We start from the raw sequence: 23,465 nt of genomic DNA, 5'->3' as shown, positions 1-23,465 counted from the left end.
GAATTGACTTGACTAGATAAAACTACTACATAAGGTTCTAACACCAACTAGTATTAACAGAACAAAACATGAAAGGGAGATGGCACAAGAAAAACCCTCTCATCTGCACCGAACAATTAGAGTGCCATGACAACAAGACCATAACATTTAATGTAGGCAAATTAATTAACTATAACTGCACAAAACATAAAAGAGTACAATGCAGCATATGTTGAATCAGAAATAAATATATTTGGACAAAAACATGAGGTCATGAAAACACAGGATATGTTAAGATAAAAACTTGATCTAAATGAACAAAACATGGGGGAAAAAAAACAAAGCATGATATGTTGGAATACTAACTCGTTCTTGCAGAACCAAATATGAACGAAAGAGGATGGAGGTAAACTCCTAATAGAACATAATGACCCAACACCAACTAGTTCTAACAGTACAATCCATGAAAGAAAAACAACTAAAGATACATCTGCACATGTGGAACGAGCAACAAAAGTGCCACAAGACCATGAAATGTAATGCACTCAAGCTAATTCGCGGTAACTGCATGAGCAAAAACTCTACTTGACATCATATCGTTAATGCACAAAATAGTAGATTTAAATTAAAAGCAGCAAACCACAGAAAATGACAGTAAAAATGAACAGAACATGGTAAGTCGAAGCAGGTATTTAGGAAGAACTAGAAAACCAATAACGGTCTAATTCTGTGATCTCCAAATTTGGCCCCTCGAAGCACCAATCCATTCAGTTCACCACGTTCCTCTCTTCCATCACACCTGAGCCAAAAGAACAATTTGTTTGTCGACACTTAACCTAATGTAGGCTAAGACTAGACTGATCCACTACTTGTATTAATTTAAGCATGCTTTTGGGGTTTTTTGCACACAAAAAAAACAAAATTGGGTTGTAACAACACGGAAAACAAATACAAATGTGTTTTTACGAAATTGACATTTTGTTTAAAACCCCACAAACGAAGACATATGTTTTAATCATTCCCACAAGATGTTAACACTATTTTTTTCTATACAACCGAAAAGCATATGCCCTATCTTATTTCAACAACCTAATAAGTTGGGTGTTTTTAATAGCCCCAAAATTGTGTTCTTTATAAAAAATTTAAAAAAAACGTGGTCGTATTTTACAAAACTATACAGGTCGCTTAATTTTGTTTGAATCAACCCAAAAGTGTTTTGTTAGTTATAGCAACCATTATAGCTGGACATCGTTTTAGACTGCCCATACATTTTCATTTATTTGTCGATAAAAGATTTTAAAAAACTTTAAAAAGTATCCTCGTTTTACCTAATGAAGTGAGCTGTGCTTCATATTGTGGCCTGCAGAGGGCAGGCTTGACTGTAAAATATCACGTAAAGCAAGTGAGCTTTATATTGGGTTACCTTGTATAACCTCACACCCACAGTGTTACAAAACAAACTTTGTTCGGGTTCTTTCTTTCTACAAATAATCAGTTTGACGCGTTGTGTGTTAAAATAGGTTTTTGTGCCTATCACGGTTGTTGTACTTCCCAAGGCCTGATTCTTGGATACCTGTGTTTTTTCCCAGCATATGGAGATTTGTGAGCTTTTGGTGTGTGAGTGTGTGTGTGAACGGGTAAGTGTGAAGCACAATGTAAAGCGCTTTGGGAGGTCTTCATTGACTTGAAAAGCGCTATCAGTGCATTTACCATTTTCCCTACCAATCTTTTGACTTCTAAATGTTGAGCCTCTTTAATATTTGAAACCTTCAAGCTAACATAAATTTGATTAACTGCTACACTCCTTAATATGACTTGACATAATGGTGTTTCTCAACTGTTACTACGGTATACTCGCTTATATTCTTTTTTTTTTAAGCTAGTGCAAACCTTTTGAGTGAGTATACGGTATCAAAAAATATGAATGTTTCTGGTAAAATAATTTGACTTTGTGTTCAAATAATGAAGTATTTACATCATTTATTAATTACTTTTGAATTTTGTAGAATTAAATGAAGAAATAATTTGAATTTATAACCTCACATAGCTCCTGGATAATGTCCATGCAGTGACGTGCAATGAAGTTCATGTTTGGTGAGGCGCAAGTCAGATTTACAAATAATTAGTTGTGATTGCTCCAGCAAGGCACGACTACATTGCCAAGTGCTGTAAGCTTCGCAAGCACAACTAATATAATCCCCCGAGATATTATTATTATTATTAGTTGTGATTGCTTCAGCAAGGCACGACTACATTGCCAAGTGCTGTAAGCACAGGGTAATGTAGTTGTGCTGGCGAAGCTAGCACAACTAATATAATCCCCCGAGATCTTTTTATTATTATTAATATTATATCTATCTTCTTCCGCCGAGTTTTAACGGGTAACTCCTCCCACAGCTTTTGGAGTAGTCCAACGATTCGTGTACCAAAAATTCCGGCCAGCCCAAGTATTAGCGATGAGAGGTTGAAGCTATGTTTACTCATGCTAGCTGTAAAAACTGTTGGTGACGAGTTGGGCTGGCACAGCCAGCCCAAGTATTAGCGCAAGCTAGCTGTAAACACTGTCGGCAATGGGTTGGGCTGCCACAGCCAGTCCAGGTATTAGCGCAAGCTAGCTGTAAACATTGTCGGCAATGGGCTGGGCTGACACGGAGTCCCCCCACAGAACCAAGTAAAAAATGACATAAACATCTCTCTGAGTTAAAAACTTTATGCTAACTCATAATGCTAACAACCGGGGTTATATATACATGCCGGGATCATCTTCCAGATCAATCACAACTTTTACAATTGCCGCGAAAAATTGTCTAGTTAACATATATTTTATCCATCAATTGATCGACAGAGGAAGAAAGCAATATACATATGGGACCAAAAATATTTGCACAGTAACACACATTTTGTTATTTTAGCTGTTCACATAAACACATTCTAGAATACAATAATATAATTTATGTGGACAATTTTAGCTTCAATCTGAGACTTTCTGCATTCAATGTCATGATTACCGATGGGAATCATCTGTGCCCACTCCTTTGGCGCCAACTGCCTCCGACTCTGATTGGATCACTGTCTCTATTTAAACCCACTCCTATCTGTCCCCTTTTGTCAGTCCGTCTGCGAACCTTAGTTAACACTAGGCAAGCCTTTTTCGACCCTGACTCCCACCTGTTTTTTGCCCTCGTCTGTCCCCGGCTTTGACCCCTTTTTGATCCTGACCACGTCTACTCTCCTGTCGCGGCTTTCGGCCTCTCTTTGTCCCCGACCACGTCTACTCTCCTTTCCTGGCTTACAACTCGCTTCCGACCCCGACCACGTTTTTGCTCTCCTGTCCCGGCTACTGACCCGCGTCCAGCAATCACCGGATCATGGGCGCAACCCTTTCTCTTTCTTCCAATAAAAGGCTGTAAGTGACTCAAAAGGATCCTCCCTTCTTAACCTCCCTCCATGCATTATCTGCACCACTTATCCTCAGTAGGGTCGCGGGGGTGCTGGAGCCCATCAGTGCTGGGATATATATACCGGCATTTCATCTCCTAACCAATGTGTCAATCATCATTTGGATCGGTCACTATTGGCTAAAGGTATTTGGAGGTAAAAGGTGACAGGTCCTATTTAGCATTAATAGGCTTGTATAGGCTACAGCGGGGTATAAAAAGCCTGCAATTGGCCGAAAAAGATGTGACTCACAAGTAAGGTTGGTCTACGGCCTAGAGCAGAAGATTCTATGAGGCTAAACAGACAGCTACCAACATGCAACCTCCATTGATGCAGATACGCTTTTTGGCAGATTTTTTGTAAAATTTAGCATTATCGCGTTTTGTGGCGTACTTAAATGTTTTACATGGTTGAATTTTACTACACTCACGGATGTAAGGGAACCATGGTTGCATATTATCATCGAATGTGATGGCTGCAAAACAAATCCTTTGGTGAGGTTCCCCAGATTTATAGATTTCGGGTGTCTTGTTAAGAAAATTACCAGAGCGGCTGTCTTCCATCTTCGCAACATTGCTAAAATTCGCCCTATGCTGTCTCAGTCGGATACGGAGATTATTTTTCACGCCTTTGTTACCTCCTGTCTGGATTACTGTAATGCACTACTCTCCAGTCTCCCGAACTCCAAAATCAAGAGCCTTCAGCTGGTACAAAATGCTAACCTGCATCGGCTCCCTGTTAGCTTGAGATGTGATTTCAAGGTTCAGTTGGTAGTATACAAAATCATGCAAGGACTTGCTCCCTTATATCTTTCAGATTTAATTTCCCCCTATGTTCCGGTTCGGAGCCTGACCCCAAGAGCTAAGAAGAGAGCCTTCTCCATTCGGGCCCCGGTGCTGTGGAATGCTCTTCCCCCTGAGATTTGATCTGCAACATGTTTAAATCTAAGCTTAAAACACACTACAATTCTATAGCATATGAATAACCTTTATTTTATGTTGACAATATCTCATCTCATCTCATTAGCTGCACCGCTTCTCCTCAGTAGGGTCGCGAAGGTGCAGGAGTCCATCCCAGCAATCATCGGGCAGTGGGCAGGGGACACCCTGAACTGGTTGCCAGCCAATCACAGGGCATGTTGACAATATCTATGTGTTATTTGCCCTCATGTTGGTTTTAGATCAGGGATGGTCCCATAACAGTCTATAGTTTGCAATAGTTTTTGATCTGTGCAGCCCTTTGAGACTCTTTGTGATTAAGGGCTACACAAATAAACATGACTTGACTTGAATAGACTTTCTGTCAGGGAACGGACCAGGAGGCAGGAAGTGTGAACTCAAATGCGTAGACGATCTGTCACTTTAATTGGAAAATAAAAGTTGCCCAAAGACAAAACAAAACAGGCTTAAAGGCAATCAAAATTACAAACAAGGCATTTACTCAGAACAAACAGGCATGAACAGGTTTTCCTCATAGTGAAGCAATGGTCTGGCAACGGGCAGTCCCAAAAGGAGCGCTTAAGTATCCCACACGCAATCAAGTCAATGTGTCTCAGCCGGTGTCAAGGGGCGGGACCAGCTGGGTGCCATGATGACCGTGCAAGACATGACACTTTCAGACTAATCGTAATGTTTCTGTGATGTGTATATTTTTAAATGATCAATATATCTTGAATCCGGAGCGATTACGTTTTTCAATTATATGAAGCTTGACGAATTTCGGTGACTAGTGACATCATAAAGATACTGTGTTTTAGACGCGTATTTGCTTCTCAACAGAATGTTAGGTGTTAATAAAGTTTGACTGACCTGACTGTATTGTGGATGTTTGTACTGTGTCGCCGATGCACCATATGTATGGAAACTATTTGACAAAAGACTATTTTTTTGAGGCTGGGCCTTATAGTGCAGAAAATACGGTGTATCGTTTAATCCACCAAACTCCCGGCGACGTCACGAATGGCAGCCACTCCAGCAGCTCCCGTGTTATTTTCTCTACTTTTGTGATTTCTTGTTTTTTTGCTTACTTTATCAGTGCCTTGCAACACTTGTAGCACTTTGGATTACTTTCTATCCTATGGATATGGGTTTCAACTCGCAAAAATACGTATATTCAAGAAATCTACTCCTCTCACCTACATTGCATATAACCGAATCTTATTGCAATATGTGTTCTGTGTAGCACTATTTAGTTATTCTATATAACACGCTACAGTGGGTATTTGCACGTCACACTGGGTATTTGTATATTGTATTCTTTTTGCTTTATTATTGTATTGTTCTCAGCTCAGGGATGCTGCTGGAAATGTGAATTTCCCTTCGGGGATGAATATAGTATCTATCTATCTATCTATCTATCTATCTATCTATCTATCTATCTATCTATCTATCTATCTATCTATCTATCTATCTATCTATCTATCTATCTATCTATCTATCTATCTATCTATCTATCTATCTATCTATCTATCTATCTATCTATCTATCTATCTATCTATCTATCTATCTATCTATCTATCTATCTATCTATCTATCTATCTATCTATCTATCTATCTATCTATCTAATCAAACCTAACATTTCTCCCACAGTGAAGCGTTTGTTTCTCATGGACCCAAAAATGCTTTCCCGGTTCACGTTACACTGTGGATTCCAACCTAGAAACGTGAAGTGAAGTTCCATAAATAGAAGTGAAAAGAGCAACGTGATCCTCTCGTCTGACTGCCAACTCGCCGGTCGGCGGATTATAGCAGCTCGGTAGCTGATGAGATTGTTAGGAGGCCCCAGTCGTGCCAGGTTGTCCGGCTGCGCTCTCGGGTCAGCCCGGGCCTGAGTGATTGGCCGTGACCTCCACGTTGTAAAAGTCTTTCCCTGGCTTGTTGACAGCGGCTCGCCCTCGGGAGCAGCCGGCCATCGGCTGTGCGCTGACCCCCTGCCAGTCTGCAGAGCGGCCGAGAGGTAATGAGCAGAAATTCTCCACAGCTCCCGGTCTCAACACAAACATGTAAAAGTTTGGCAGTCAGGACGTGTGCAGGGGGTTTTCTACGCTTCCATCACCATTGTTTCTCCCGTGTGTGCTCATTTGATGTTTTACGCTCCCTTCAAGGGGTTTACACTCTATAATCACTCCTCAGGTGTGTACTAACATTTTATGTGTTGTTTTTCAAACGTAGACTGAGGTAATGGATGATGTGGTGTCTTAGGCAGAAGAACCGTCTGGATTTCGTTATAAATTTGGAAGCAAGTCACAATATTGGGACTGGGGTTTAGGGACATCATTGAGTTGAAACGGGAGAAAGTGGGTGATTTGTTTCCAATGAATCGGGGGAACATTTGGGATTGTGTTATGTTTCATCCTAAATTGGTTAGTTTTCATGCATTTCTTGCTGCACTATCCACTAATTGAAGTAGAGAGTGAAAATAATATATTGTGATTTTTGATTTTAATAAAAACACAAACTTTTTTTTTTAATTTAAAAAAAAAAGATTTGTTTGTTCGAACTGAAATTATTTTATTATCCAATTGATAGCTATTTGTACATATCACTGATAAAAAAAAAACTTATCTTCAAAACCTTGCTGACCCCTTCTTTGTATGAGGATAAAACTCTTTAAAAATGGTAGCAGTGTACAAAAGAAAGAAGCAAAAAATGTAACTTTTTTTTCCAGACTATTCAACTATGTCAACATTTTACATATTTTGATCATGTGCTAATCGAGAGAGCGCTTCATGTAAGTAAATAAGTCGAATACCACAAAACCAAAGATGTCAAAATGGCTGATAGCTTGATTTTGAACAACCAATGAAAAAAAGCCAAAAACTCAATACTGGTATGCAACACCTCATCAAAAGTATAAAACACCTGCTTCGAATGTCACTTGCACACTATTTCCAGAATGTAGCCTTTGTCTATATCAGAATGGTGTCAAGAATATTCTGCCGATTACAAGCTTTTCAAAAGGCTGTTAAATCTCCAGCCTCTGATTTGTACCAACATTCTCATCACCCGAAATTCAACAAACATGCGAAGGACAAATGAAAACTACTGTCCTTCAACATCCCACAATTATATCAACACTGTGGTACCTCTTCTTACAAATTTTATTTATTCTGGGATTAGCTTCGTAACCTGAAAGTTTCATAGTTAGAGACACGTTTTGAAAGTAAATGCGAGAATCTGTTCCAAGCTCCACAAACGTACAGGATGATATTCTTTTAATAAATGATCCAAACATGAAACAAATACATGTTAAAATTATATTACCGCACAATAAACATAAAATGAGAGGCAAACGATGTAAAACAACCAGAGAATAAAGGAAATGATAAAAAAATACTCATGTACCTTTTTACCTCCGTGTTTTTTGAAAAACTGATCCAATGACGTGTGCTCTTGCTCTTGACAATCCGTCAAAATTCTGGAAGGCAGACGTTCATAATCATAATGAGCGATAGCCCTACTCGCCAACACTTTTTCAGTGTGATTCCTTTCCACAAATTCTGAGAATTAATAGATTTTTACTAAAATATCTTCAATTTCAATTTGGGCTGCGTGCTACTCCCCGCCATCTTTCTGGAGTCCCTCCTCCTCCCGTCTGAACACTGAACTGTGATGGTAGCATGAAGAGCATGCTTGGATAATGCAAGCGGACTTTTGCCAGGCAGATTTTAAGTGATACCCAGTTTGATTATGTTCGAAAAACCTTGGGAGTGACTAATAGCAGCACGTACTGTACTGGATTTTTGACTAAGTATCCTGAAACGCCTTTGTAACTAGAAGCATTATTTTCCCCTTCAGGTACTCCGTAACCTGAAACTTTTGGATATAGATATTCGTAAGTAGAGGTACCACTGTAGTGTCAAGCAACCCAATAACTGGGCCATCTTGGAAGAAAAATATTGAGTTGTTTTGTATCAAAACAACCCAGAAAGTTGAATTAAATACATCCAAGTAATGTGATGTTTATTGAAAGTATTGTTAGATACATTAATCAAAACATGACACAAAAGTAATGCTGAGAGTGAGCATGGCATTTGGTCACCTTACGCCCCCTCCCCTAAGAAAATGTGAAAAATCTATCTCTGACAACCTTTGCTTAAAAGTTTGCACCGGATTTGCACTTACAACCCGGTCAGGCAAAAAATTCAAAATTTTTGGTATCCTGAAAGAAAAAAAAGTTTCCATGCAAGTTGCTGGTAGGTCTAGGCACCTGTAACTTATATCTGTGGCCACGTAAACCATTAACACGACAGAACACAAAAAATTGATCAAAGGGCACATTGATTGTTCCATGTAGTACACAAAAATTAAAACAAATCAAATTCTGCAGAGCTCCAAAAAGTTCAGCCTTTGTAGTCTTTCCGGATATGACAAATTGTGCATCCCAGGTATCCGCTTTGTATACCGACGTTGAACTCCTTCCAGTAATCGATTGTTCCATTTTTTTTTACCCCATTTATTTAGAGTTTGGTTTACTCTTGAAATCTTTTACTTGCCTTTTTAGTAGCTTCTCCCACTAGCTGCTAAATTCCTTAATAGTTTATTCCACGTGATGCTAGTTGGCTTTCATCTGTAAATTGAACCCTACCCCAATTGTGGGTAGGTCCCGATGAAATAGAAACAGCACCGAGTCAATTAATGATTAAAAGGCCATCTGCTGGTGGCATCAAGCGAGACTTCTGTCGGATGTTCAACCACCTGATAGTGTTGTGTCAGAACATCGCGACGTCAATGTTTGAGCTCGTTTTAGCGTCGCCGAGCTCCAAAGTTTTGCTCCACCTCTAGGCACGCTCGGCGGGTATCCCGCCAGGATGCCGCCCACTCGCGGCCTCGACAGCTCGCTTGACCCCTGGGCCGAGCGGGGACAGGAAACGGTTGACTCTTTCCCCCCTTCCACCTGGGAATTTCCTCCGCGTCTTCTGGCAAGGCCTGTGGTTTGGACCGAGGGGGTTGAGGCTTTCTGCAACGTGCATGAGAAGTCGAAAACTTATCAGAGGGGATTTGATGGCCCACAGCGGTGAGAACAGCATCAATTATTTGCGCTGGCAGATGTTCACAGAGGCAAATATGCATGAATGCGGTGCTGGCAGGGCTCCCTCAGCCTTTGCCGTGCATGCGGGAGCAGTTGTTATCCTGGCTCGCGTTCAGACGGCGTTCATCCGAGCTGTCAGCGCCGCCAACCACTTTGCTGGAAATTATTTCACCCCTTAATAAAAGAACAGCAGTGCTCGGTTACGTTTGGCGGTCGGGCGGCATTCTTACTGGGTCCGTCGTCACGTGGGGGCTCTCCAACAAGAAGTCCTTGTGTGTTCGGATGCCTGCGGACCTTTCAACCTTTGGGTAAAAATAATACCTTTGTACTACATGAAGCCGCCAACCTGCCTTGCACCAAAAAGAAATTGCATCAGACATTTAGTCGAAAATCATGTTGATGGGCTAGTTTGTTGAGGGTGGGCAGATGACTTCTGGTTGACGTGTGAAATATCAGGCACAAGCTTACCTAAGATTTGAGTTAGACTTCATTGAGGTGAGATCGCATCATTTTACAACCTAATACAATGGATCTCACACTTTTAGCATGTGGGCTACTTTCAGTACAAAATGATCGACCGACTACACAAAATGCAAAATGTAGCCTTTGTCTATATCCCAATGGTGTCACAAGCTTTTCAAAAGGCTGTTAATCTCCAGCCTCTGATTTGTACCAACATTCTCATCACCTGAAATTCAACAAACATGCGAAGGACAAAAGAAAACTACTGTCCTTCAACATCCCACAATTAAATCAACACAGTGGTACCTCTACTAACAAATTTTATTTATTCTGGGATTAGCTTCGTAAACTGAAAGTTTCATAGTTAGAGACACGTTTTGAAAGCTTTAAACGTATCATTCATCTAGTGGTTAGATAGTCTCCACATTCTTCTAAGACTAGAATGTCAATGGTGCTCTACTATACTCTTGGAAGGGAGGCGCTGAGTCTTATCAAACAACCTGCATGATTCCACCTGGACAAAGGCCAAAGACTGGTATGAAGCTGGGATTAGGGGAATTTTTCACTCTCTAATGTTTCGTTTTTACGAGCAGTCTTCCGCCCCTTCGGTATATAAATGAATGTCAGTCATTTTGAAAGGGCACAGGTGAAACCATCTCAGCATTGTTCAGTACACACAAGCCTATAATATTCCTTTTTGTTTGTTTAAATTGTTTTTTATTGTCATAAAAAACTGAGAGAACTGATCCACTCCAGCTCTTGTTTTACCTGTGGAATCGCACAACCTGTATGTTAAGCAAGCAGACTGGGAACAAAAAGTCTGTGCTCCTTCAATACTGTGAGTTATTCTATATTTAGAAACGGACGGGAATCCCACACACGATTAACTAAATCTGAATTAACCACTTTAAATCAATCTTCAAGGTCTAAGGTGTTCAAGTAAACATGGCTATTATTGGCTATAATTGTAATAAAATAGTTTATTATGTACAGTCTTATTTGACATTTTTCAACACCCTTATTCAAGATCTGTATTCAATAAAATACAGCAAGAGTTTAAAGTCCGAACTGGGTGTTTTTCTGTAACCCTCCTCATTTGGAGCTGCCAGTAATAACAGAAAAGCTAGCGTGAGACAAGCACTGACTGTTAACGGCGTGCAACCAAGGAAGGCGATATTGGCGGACGGCCACGCGCTAAGCTCCCCCAGAGGGCTCTTACTCACGAATCAGAGAAAATGGGAATTTCACATATTAAAAGAAGGTCAAAGTCTCTAATCACAGAACTGAGATGTGGAACGTGGGGGGTGGGCATGCTTGAAAACTCATCAAGCCCACTGCTGCTGTTTTAAAGACACTTGATTCAAGGGGCCCCTGCAAAAGGATCTATTACAGGAAAGCACCCCTCAATGAAATTCACCAATTGGCAACCTGTGTCGATATTAAGTGTTCCAATTTCCTACCATCATTTGGGAATTCAACGTCAAGACAATTTTCAAATTCTTATTTGAACACTTTAATACTGTACACTTACTATTCTCTTATTGCATATGGGTTCAAATCGAGAACTAATGTATAGGTTTTGAAGTGTGCTAGCTCAAGTGTGACCAAATGTAGTCATGAATGTACAACTTCTTCATTTATTGAGTATGACTTCTTGAGCGTTATTGTATTAGTGCCAGTCGATATTTGCTAAACTCAGTTTGGACGGAGACTTATTGTACAATGAAATGTTCTACTGTCACACCAAAAGTTTCGGTTTCGTTTCAGTTTCAGTTCGTTTAACTTCTGGACCGCTCTTTGAGTATAAGAATGATTGTAAGCGCTTTGTATCTTCGCACTTGTGACCTTCCATCCATCCATCCATTATCTGCACTGCTTATCCTCAGTAGGGTCGCGGGGGTGCTGGAGCCCATCCCACCTATCTTCAGGCAGTGGGCAGGGGACACCCTGAACTGGTTGCCAGCCAGTTGCAGGGCACACATGGACAGATAGCTCGCTCACACATTCACACCTAGGGACAATTTGAAACGGCCAATTAATCTGAAATGCATGTTTTTGGAATGTGGGAGGAAACCAAAGTGCCCGGAGAAAACCCACGCGAGCACGGGGAGAACATGCAAACTCCACACAGGAGGTTTGATCTCACGATCTCAGAACTGTGCCGCACACGCGCTAGCCACTGCGCCACCGTGCCACCGTGCTGCCCCACTTGTGACCTGCTACAGCAATTGTCAGTAACTCTTCCATACCCGGAATTATCTGTACATTCAAACCTTCAAAACCGTTTATCATATCCAGCCGGTATTTTGGACAAGCAACATTAATAAATAAGCGTCCGCCAACAATTTCCATGTTTTCGATAACCCTTTGAGAACGGAGGTAATGAAATGCTTTGAAACTGTGTAAAAGTGCTATACGGGCTAAAAACTACTGACTTTTGGTGAGATTTATGAACATTTCTAAGTTCTACTTCCTGTTATTCAAGCAGATGTGGCTGCTTGATTAAGCTCTCTTCATATTTGACTGTTTAACATTACAATGAACAAAACCTTGCCTTGAGAGGATTCAAAATACAAGGGAAACTGTTGTCCAAGTTTTTTCACAAGTTATTAACCCTTTTAGATGGTACAACCCATCGTGGTCTCCTCACGCAACGTAGATCAAACAAAACCCAACGAACAAAATGCTAGACATACAGTAATTGTATCTTTGACTTTTTACATTGGCAATGTCTGCTGGAACCAAATCTATTTGTGTTTTTTTTTTTACTGCAACGAGTATGTCGCAATGTTGTAACTTAACAACTGTGCATACATGGTTGTCTTTTATCGGAAGTCTCGCCTCTTCCATGGCATATACTTTTTTTGTCAAAAATCTGGTAGTGGAACGAGTTATGTGAGTAATGGAATTCGTACAATGCTTTCTAAAGCATCCCATACTGGAATTCCATAATATTTTTACATTTGACATCTAGGTTCTCTGACTCTTCCCTTAAATAATAAGCCCGATTAGAATTAGAATTGTTTTATTGCCATTGATAACAAGTTATTAAAAATGGTTTACAAATAGTTTAGACGTGGCATTCCAGGATAAACATGTATTCAAAGACTTAAAAAATGAAAAATAACGGAAAAAGTGTTGACTAGTCGGGCTATTCTTCATTTTTATGTCTGCCTCGCGACGTCATTGGAACAGTTTTTCAAAAAACGTAAATTCATATTTTTATTGTTTCCTTTATTCTTTCTTTTTTGTTTTTTGCCTTATATGCCTCTCGTTTTATGTTTATTGTGTGGTAATCTAATTTCAACATGTATTCGTTTCATGTTCTGATGCTCTTTAATAGTTTTTTTTTTTTTAAATATCATACTGTACTTTTGCGAGGTTTGAAACAGATTAGTGCATTGACATTCAAAATGCGTCTCTACTTACAAGGTTTTCAGGTTAGAAAGCTATTCCCAGAACAAATTTAATTTGGAAGTGGGGGTAAAGCTGTATAATGGGTTTACATGAAAGTATATTCTGCTTATTTGGAGAGTAGTCCAATCGTCTCAAATGGACTGTTAGTCCAAATAAGAGCGTAATCGGATTTCTCTTCATGTTTACATTGATTTACAAAACCAAATTGTAAAATTCTGATCTGAATCCGACTATTTTCTGCATGTAAATGTGATGACAGATAACTGTAAATCTTCCTCTAAATCAAAAGGAATTCATCTTAAATACTAAAAAAACGATTATTTTCAGCGTTTCAGAACAGACCTTTACTCTTCCTTCCACCAGGATAACTTGATATGATGATATGAGTCTTGCCTGTTGTTGTGCTCAGTATATTTGCCCTCCATTGACAGTGCAGTTGGTAGTATTGACACCCAAGCGTTTATTTGTCTATCCGATCAACAGAGGTCATTCGGCGCTCTGTTTGTTTGCCCGGTCAATTGAGTCCACTAACACAGGACGCAAGCCAGGAGACGTAAAAAAAACAAAAAACGGGATAAGCACTCATCAGGGGCTCCTCGCTTTCAGACCACCATGCCCGTCGCGCTTGACTCCCAGATAACGTGTCTGGAGTCGCGCCACATGGTCATTGCTATTTGGACAGAAAACAACCCTCAAAGGAAAGAAACTCAGGCAACTGTAAATATTTGAGCACCCAAGAGTTTTATTGCGTTTGTTGTAAAAAGAATTATAGCAGCGGGGAGGTGATGCAAGACTGTCTAAGGCCTCCAAGCAGCTCGTGTTTACAACATAGCTTGCGAATCCTCCCATGACTCTCGGCCAAACCCGGGGAAGTCAACCAAATAAGCACTTGGGGCGCGCGGAATGCAAACGGAACAGTTTTTGCAGACAGGTTGAGAGAAACAGGTGTGATGTGGCTGCCTTGAGGGCCTCCCGTGCTTCCAAATGTGCTCGCCTGACAAGCTGACTCATGGACAAGACGGGGCCGGTAAACTCGCTGTTGATTTGGAAACAGATCCTGAAAGCTTTCCAGTGGATCAAATACTGTTATTTGCTCTATCAACCTGTAGGAAATAGACTGCCAACACAACTGTAATATAAAGTTTTTCAATACCATTCAATTGGAAATTAAACAGGACACATGGCTAAAAGATAAGGTGTTTTGTTGTTGTTTTTTAAATCTAACTACTGGCTAAACATTCAACACTTATCACAAAAACCTTATTTATGTTGCGTTTTATTTGGTTCCAGACAATCCATAATGTTTTCATATGAGCTGAGATTTGATCCTGATCATGGTACTATTGGTTGGCAAACAAGAGGAAATGTCTCCAGTAACATTATAAGAAAATGTGATGGTATACTATTGGACAGTTTACTATATTTACTTACACTGAATGGTGTACCAAATGAATGCTCCTTTTATACCACACTGTGAACCATAAGTGGGATGACACAGTAAGGCTCTTGCAGAAGAACCATGCTAGTACTGCTTTGTTTATTTCCTATTCATCTTAGCTATTGTGGTTGCTACGCATAGAAAAAAAGACATTTAAAAAAAGAAGTAAATGACAGGCAGCAGCTGAGACATCGCTGGTATGTTAACATTAGCATTGCTAGCAGTGCCATTTAAGTTTAAGTGATTAGGTTGAGGAAAATAGGTGATCAGGTTAACTTCCCCTTACACTTCTGATTAAAGATGATTTGCTCTCTGGCGTATGGTGAGCTCCAGGCAAGGTCCGTTGCTTTCTAACTTGGGCCCAACAGGTCACGTGCCCTAGAATGGCGGCATAAAGTTTGGTTGCAATTGCAAGTTTTGCTCAACTGGTAGTCACTTCTTCATTAATGATTAAGTATGTTGATATATATCGAGCGCTACGCCATTCAGTTCCCAGATAAGCCAGCATGCGATCAACAACCAGGGATTCCAACAATACCACAGCTAGTATCGGATGTTTCATTGTGATTATGAATAGGACATCCCTCATGTAAATGATCTCAATCATGGCCATAAAAGGTCTTGGGTTATCTCAAATACAGTAGCCCTCCTTATAGATCTATGTTTTAGTCTTGTCTTGATCAAGACCTTTAATTTTATCAGACTAAACCTCTGACAATGTAGATCTTGGCTTGTTTCAAACATCCAGAGGTATTGGTCTTGTCTAAATCTAGATTTACATAGGTTTTGGCCTTGTCTTTATCTGGAATTTCAAACTTTTTGTCTTGTTTTGGTTTAGATGTATGAAATTTTTAGTGTTGACATTCAAATGTGTTGTTGATTCAACAAAAACGTTGGTCTTGGCTTGGTCTCAATTCAGACCTCAAAGTTTTGGAATTTTCTGAATCAGGAACCCGAAAGGTTTTAGTCTTGCCTTAATCCAGACCAGCAAATGTTTTGGTCTTTTCCCAAGACAGGTCTCCAAATGCTTTAGTATTTTTTTCGGTTAACACATTCTATAGTGTTGATTTTGTCTTAGTATGAACATCCAAAATGCTTGGTCCTGTCTTAATCTAGTGGCTCCAGACCTCAAAATATTTTGATCTTGGATCAGACTAAAATTCAGTTTCAGAATGAAAATGTAAAAGTCTCGTTTAGTGCTGGTATGCGGCATGGTCTTGACTAACAACAGTGTAACCACTTCACGGTTTACAGTTCACGAATCCCGTCATGGCACCAATGAGGATGCAATCCTGGACGGCTTTCTCCACTGTTGACGGTTCCTGGCCTTTTTTTGGGTCATGGCAAAAGTGGCATAAGGCCATTCCATAATATTGCTGGTCCAGTTCTTTTTCAATCTTCTTCTCCTCCTGCCCCCTTGGACTGTGCCCTGGAGAATTATCTTGGCCAGTCCTGATGATCTTATGACGTGATCATATCACTGAAGTTTCCGTCTGCGCACAGTGCACAACTCTTCTTCGCAGGGTCCAATGTGCCTTCTGAAGGAGTTGCGCACCGTATTGTAGTCACTCGGGGTTAGTAGCTGATGCCTAGAAGTTTCCTTTCGCATCGCATCTCCAAGGTCTGGATTTTCTTTTCCAGTTTTGCTGTGAAAGTCCATGTCTCTCAAGCATAGAGGAAGATTGAAGCAACCAGCGCTTGCCAGAGTCTGATATTTGATTTCACTTGTATGTTCTTGTCCCGCCAGATGCGTTTAAGTCTGGCAAGTGCGGTTGTTGTTGAGCTATCTTGGCCATGATTTATGGTTCTGATCACTCTTCTAAATTGACAGCTCCAATATATTTGAATTTGGTGACAGATTCTAGCTCTTTGTGGTTGATCGTGATGCGTGTCGTGATACCTTGAGGATTGTTGGTCATTACTTTCGCTTTTTCTGTACGGATTTCCATTCCAAACCGGCTTGACCCTTTGTCCAGGCAATTGACCAGATCTGAGTTCATGCTGTCTCCTGCTGTCTCCTGCCAATCCGGCATATCATCAGCAAAACGGAGGTTAGTGGTGTTGTGTCCCTCAATACTGACTTTACCCTATAGTGCTCCAGAGCTTCGGAAATGATCCTCTCTATGAAGTTACCAAAAAAAAAAGTGTTCTGAATTTGCTCCGATAGTACTCGCAAGTCCTTTTTTGTAAGTGTCAGAATTCATGACTGACCTTGCAAACGTGCCACCGATCAAGTAGATAATTCTCTGAATGTGCTTCCCTGAAGTGGTTTCTTTTTTTGGGCAATTTGATCCACCTTTGCCCCTGTTGGCTTCCGCCTTCTCATCCATGTTGCATGAGGCCTTATCTGTATCTCACTCATCTGCCTCCCCTCCCTTGAGGTCTTATCCGGCTATCCCTTTCATCTCCCTGCTACGGGGCGGCCGGACATCTCGCCTGTCGTGGACCCGCCCACCCCGGCTTACTTCCTAAAAAGGTCATGCTGCCGCCTCGTCCCAGATTGCCGGAGGATTGGGATTCCTCATTATCCCGTTAACTGTACATTTATCTGACAAGACAGGGGAGAGCGAAAGAGCGACCCCCGGCATCATTAAGCTTTAATGGACAGCCTCGAAATGAGAGGGAAGCCATAAAAGCGGGAGCCGAAGCCGAGTCTCTCTTTAATGTCTCTGATCGCCCTGACAGGATTATTAATCAGGAACTAAAGGAATTTAAAACCTTTGCTCTTGGCTTGCTCACTTAGAGTCTTTAGCTTGCACCATTACATAGCAAGCTGGGGTCAGGAGGGCCGCAGCTAATTGGTTCTACAGGGTTTTGAATAACAATGAGCAGAGCCCAATTACTGAACTACAGAGAGGCGGGGATGAGAGCCAGGAAGGGGGGGCTAGTCGGGATATTAACAAGATCGGTGAAAAAGTCCCGCCACCGCGACCCAGCAAGACAGCGGCTCCTTATTCGCTATTCCGATTGACTCCCCCCACCAAAAGCCTCGTTCTTTTTGTCCCACATTTTCATTTCTCTTTGTATCTCACGTTAATTTATTAGTCATGTGTTTTGCTTTGCACCAACAAGAGGGGGGATTTGGAAGAGGAGTTCGTCCCTGCGGTGCTTTGATAGCAACGCCATGTTGCCGCCTGTTTTGTAAAGCCTTTAATGCCTTCCGTGGGGCTTTCGGCGGCCAACGTGGTCTTGCCCACAGTTTCCTATGAGGTTGGCCTATAAATCCGAGCTCCTTTAAAGCACCCCGTTTTTTTCCTGCCCATTACCAATCGAGGCTTGTTTTTTTTCGGACAACCGGCCGAGTCCGCGCTCGAGTGCCGTGGTCCTTCGCTACAGAGGCTGATGAAACTGCTTGATCTGATTTTAGAGAGCTCATTTGTTCCGGCAGGCAAAAGACCTTCTGCGGCGCTTGAAAAGAAGTATTAGGCTTCTGCAATTTCGTTTTTTCCTTTGCCGTCCTTGAATTCTTTGCATCAGTGTAAGACTTTTTAAGCGGATCTTCTTTCATCAATTTCTCCTATTTCCGAGCATTATGCCACCGCCTCCTCACCACCAATTGCAAATGACATTTTAATATCTCTCCAAACGAAGAGCTGGTGCTCACCTGAGCCCTGTGTGAGATGCTAACTGCAGCTAGCTCAACTGCTAGCCCCCCGACCTTTCGGTGACAGTGGTGAAACGAAAATGTTCCGTGGCCTGGTTTCGCCTTTTGTCACCCGCTTCCTGTGGCCGGATTCCTCTTAGATGAGACGGATTCTCTTTGCTTACACTTTTAATCGGCTATAGAGCTCTGGCGCGATACTCCAACTGGAACAAGGAGGAGATAAATGCCTTCTTAACTCTCGACTGCAAATGAACTACAAATCCTTGAGCTGGATAGCCGCTCATTCTTCAATTATGTAAGCCTCCATCTGCGAATGTGTGTGTTTTTTTTATTCCTTTGACTCAGCGGTGTCAAAAATATGCAAACATTGCCGTCATGTTCTATTATGATTTCGTCAGCAGTCAAATCCAGGAAGTGATAAGGAAACGTGGAAGAATAGTAGTCATGTTTACGCCGCCGTTCACGCATTAAAATAATCTGGTGGTACATGCTTTCTTCACAACGTTCTGAATATTCATCTGTGCCGATTGATCGAATGCATGTGGATTTGTCTTATTAAAATACCCTTTGAAAATCCCTCCCAAGCTGCACGGCCTGTTAAAGGATTGTTAAAATTGCATATATACATAATATATATGTATGTATGTATGTATAATACACTCACATTATATATATATATATATATACATATAGAGAGAAAGAGAGAGAAAGAGAGAGCGAAAGAGAGAGAGAGAGAGAGAGAGAGAGAGAGAGAGAGAGAGAGAGAGAGAGAGAGAGAGAGAGAGAGAGAGAGAGAGAGAGAGAGAGAGAGAGAGAGAGAGAGAGAGACACTGCCTACTTACGAACAAGATAGTTTCCGGACGACCGTTCGAAAGTTGCTTCAGTGCTATATTTTGTATGGAACGTAGGTTTAAGGTTTATATAAGTATGTTTAAGGCTTGTATAAGGAACCTGTATTGAAAGATAAACATTTCATATAATAAATGCCCTACAAAGATAAATAAAGGGAAGTTTAACTTACATTTGCAAGATGGGCTTCAAGAGTTTGGCTACTTCTTCCTCCATGGTAGAAATTGGCCGAAAAAAAGCGATCCAACCATTTTCTCAACCTTACCAAGCTTCTTTATTCCACTTTTATTTCAAATAAAACGGCTCACCTCTTCTTTAAACTTTACAGCTGGAGACACAGTACTGTATGTTTACACACAAACTGGGACTGTGACAGGAAGAGGAAGCCAGATTTCTTCTTTGGGGTGGATGCTGGGTGAGCTATCACAGCGCCACACGGCGGCAAGAAGCACTACAGTACTGTCCAGTACTCGGAAATAGGTGCACAATACAAAATGTAACTCACAGCAATGTCCGGATATTTTTCGACATCCCGAAAAAAATATATATTGCATTCACTTAAAAGTATAAAACATTAAATTATTTCTGGTTTTAAATTTTATCATGAATTGTTAGATTTTTTTATTCAGTTTTTAATCATCATAAAATTAGCAGAAAAGAAAAAACATTCCACTATTTTGGAATATTTTTCTTCTGGTCCCTGAGGAAAAAAATCATGTTTTAGGTGTTTTTTTATACCATCTGATTTTTTTTCTGTTCATCCGTGTAGTATTTTTCTGTCTTTAATCATTATGTCTCAGATTTTTGGAAGGAATAAATATTCTGTTTTTATAAAATCTTTTTTTTTCCAGATTTTCCATATTTTTTCTTATGTTTTGGCTAAAAATAATGAAAAGAAAATAATTCACAAGAATGTTTTGCACCTCTGGAGTGAACTACCAATACATAAACAGCTTTTAAATTTGCAATATTTGCAGAATAGCATTGCTCTCTTGTGAGTTTCTCATGATCTCACATTTATTTTGTCTCCCTAATTACGTGATTAATTCCGTTGTTTTGATGGCGGTGTTTACCACGCGCTCGGCGCAAGCGTAATCCGCTTGTATTTGTCTGTTTGAAGAAGCGCCCGTGTTGAATTATTTATGCTCCGCTTCAGAGACAGCGCAGACATTTAAATGATGAAGGCATTCGTGAAATCATCCCTCCCACAGACACATGCATGCTCGGAACACCCTGTGGGAGTCAAATAAAATTAGTGAGCAGTGACTTGGGGTCCGGGGAGGCAGGTCAGTTCTGTGCCTCACCTGGCATCATAGAAATATAACAATAACAATATATTAAATCGTTATATTTACTTTTTGTTAAAGGTGGTGTCCGTAACTTTGAAATATTCTACTTGCTGACACCATCTTCTGGCTAAAATCATCTTTGCAGCCTCTAGTTGCTTGTTTTGCGGTGCAAGTACGTTTGGGTTAACAATTGGACTGTATTTAAAACTGTCCATTTCTAGCGTAGGAGTCGGATTTGGGCACAACACCGGCTCGGGAGCCGAGAAAATGACGCGGAAATGACGCGATGAGGAAGCGGAATAGTCGCCGGCATCTGATTTGCGGGCATACCACCGATGAACAGCGGGTTGGCCAATTTTGCGCATTTTCCATCGCGGGCAACCACGGGCAAAAAAAAAAAAGCAAAATTTTAGCCGTGATTCAGCCGCAAACGGCTGTGTGACCGGCCCCTTATACCTATAATAAACGAAAACCGTGAGCACACGCGTGAAATCACTCTAAAACCACCCAGCCCAATTTCCTTTCCTCCTGCCTAATGCACCACCATAAGTCCTTTCTCACTTAACTTCACAATTTTTAGATTTTCGTTTTCAAAATCACTGAATTTTGACAAAATATCGTGACTTATATTAATACGATTACTGTGTAACATTTTACTGTATGTCTGCAGATTCATAATGAGGCACACAATTCTCGATGGATTTGGCGCAAACCACAAACCAAAACAATAGAATTACTGTTAGTATTAGCAAGCTAAGAACAAGTCAAGTTATCCAGCGAGGACTTTTTTCACAATAGAAGTATTACTTATCTATAGATACTTTTATTCAAAATGAGCAGTAAGTGACCATTGAGTGTACTAACGTTTGCAGATAAAGAGTGAGTCATGCAATTCCCTTGCGTAGACTTCATTTAGACGTTAAGGTAAGACAATTAAAGTTTTTTTTCTATGCTGCACTTTACATATTGCTTTCTTGCTCTGCCAATCAAAAGATGAGTAAGATATAGTTTCAATTATCTGTAAATCTGAATGTGCCTCACCAGACCCGAATTTCACTGTTAGGAAGGCACTAAATTTACCTGCAAATGGAGCAAATTCAAACACACTTATAAATATGTTTTTACATATGAGTCAAAAGCTAAAAACAGGGTTTTTTATGTATTTCCACAATAAATTGACCTTTGTATTTGCGTATTATAACAGTTTCTGTAACATTTGGCCTTCATCATTCCAATAGGTTTATGAATATAGTAATTCAACATTGGTTATTCATAATTTTACAATCTTTTATTTGTTGTGTTACAACATGATATTGACAATAATTTTAGAATTTGGCCTACTTTATGTGAATACTATAATAAAAGGTATTAAGGTATTGCTGTGTTTACTCATATTTTTTCTTTTTTACTAGAATGTCTGCAGTGCCAAGAAATAATTTTTTGACGATACCTGCTAACGTGATGAAATGTAGTAACTCCATACTTCTCATCTGTTGTAACAGTATGATCATAGTAAATATTTACAAAGCCAATGAAAAACTAATCGGCGACTGACATGCTGCTACATACTGTACTTGTGCGAACTAGCTCATTGCGCAGTTTTGTAGCCTGTCACATCACAACCATAGAGAATATGTCTATGGAAAACACTTCAATGTTGCCAAAATATAACTAAACAATTGTCATCAGCCATTGAGCGGCTTCAATCGCTTGCCCTCTGTGGTCACGGTCTTTCTTTGGTGGTTTAGCTCTGTGTCACATCGATAACACTACAACAATAAAGACCACATTTATCCTCTCCAACATGTTTATTTCATAATTGTTTTAGTTTGACCGTGCCACTTTTATAGCAAACAACATTGTGGAATACTAGTCCAAGTTGGATTTTGGTAAGCGATCTAGACAGTGATCCACACGCATGTTTTTCCAAGCACAAAAAGAAAATAAATACCTTCAAGTCTATTAATCAAACACATAATCTAGTACCTCGAAGGACAGAAAAAGTCTCCTGCTGTATCTTTTATTTGTGACGGCGCCAGAAGAGTACTTTCCCACAGGGACATCAAGGAGATGTGTCTGCTGCTCTCGGGAGGATTGCCTGTTTATTGTGTTTACCATAAAATCCTGAAGGACACGGAGACGTCGGCAGGCATCATCCGTGGCGTGGCGCGTTTTTCTACTTTTTTTCGTCTCACTTCCTTCCTGTGAACTCTTTATGAGACGGGAAGGTGGCAGGCGTCACTTTGACGCGTTTTGTAAACCCTCTTTGACATCTCTCGGGGGACCGCCTCGCTCTTATACGCTCATTTACATGAGGAGAAGCCATCGACAGGCATCATTTGTTCGAGACGGTCCCCAAGGGTACTATTGTCCTTAAACACAAGTTGTAAGCACTTGCTTTCGACGAAGGACACCATGACCAGATACCGGGAGTTACTTTAAAAATGTAATCCGATACAGTGACTAGCTATCAGTTAAAAAAAATGCAATCATTAACGTAATCTGAGTATCATAATATTAAAGTAATGCAACTTGATTACTTTTGGATTATTTAATAAGACAAAATAAACAAAATACAGATATAATTACAACATTTAATTGAGGATAAATGAACAATGTAACTTTAAAAAGGTTTGTTTGACTTGAAGGCAGTTTTCTTTTTCAATTTCCCAGAATGAAGTGCAATTGTACCTCCGCTACACTAGAGGGCAGGTGTGTTCTATTGAGTAAATCAGTAACTAACTCAGTTACTTTTTAGAAGAAGTAGTGAGTAACCTTAATTAATTACTTTTTTCAAGTAACGTGCCCAACACTGTGTAAATATGAGACACATGAATGAGAGCATTTAGTGAATAAACTAGTGCTTGAACGGAGGTAGTGGTAGAGAAAATATAATTTCAATAATAATTTTGTTTGCTTTGTACTGTATGTTCATACTTGTTTGTTGATGTTTTTTTT

General features: G+C 40.3%; 1 protein-coding gene across 1 annotated transcript; it reads right to left on the bottom strand.

Moving 5' to 3' along the window:
- Positions 1-746: 746 nt before the first annotated feature.
- Positions 747-19,577, bottom strand: LOC148362645 (uncharacterized). The gene is made up of 4 exons (XM_088340453.1): positions 19,391-19,577; positions 7,762-7,834; positions 5,989-6,355; positions 747-778 (listed from the first exon to the last, which is right to left on the bottom strand). Exons 1-4 carry the CDS (start codon positions 19,432-19,434, stop codon positions 747-749), a joined length of 516 nt encoding a protein of 171 aa, XP_088196579.1. The 5' UTR covers positions 19,435-19,577.
- Between the last annotated feature and the right edge of the window lie 3,888 nt (positions 19,578-23,465).

Source organism: Urocampus carinirostris, chromosome 7, assembly GCF_059441175.1.
Source record: "Urocampus carinirostris isolate Australia breed hairy pipefish chromosome 7, RoL_Ucar_1.0, whole genome shotgun sequence".
NCBI lineage: Eukaryota > Metazoa > Chordata > Actinopteri > Syngnathiformes > Syngnathidae > Urocampus > Urocampus carinirostris.
Note: the sequence above shows the minus strand (reverse complement) of the source record. Positions and strands in the feature narration are given on the sequence as shown.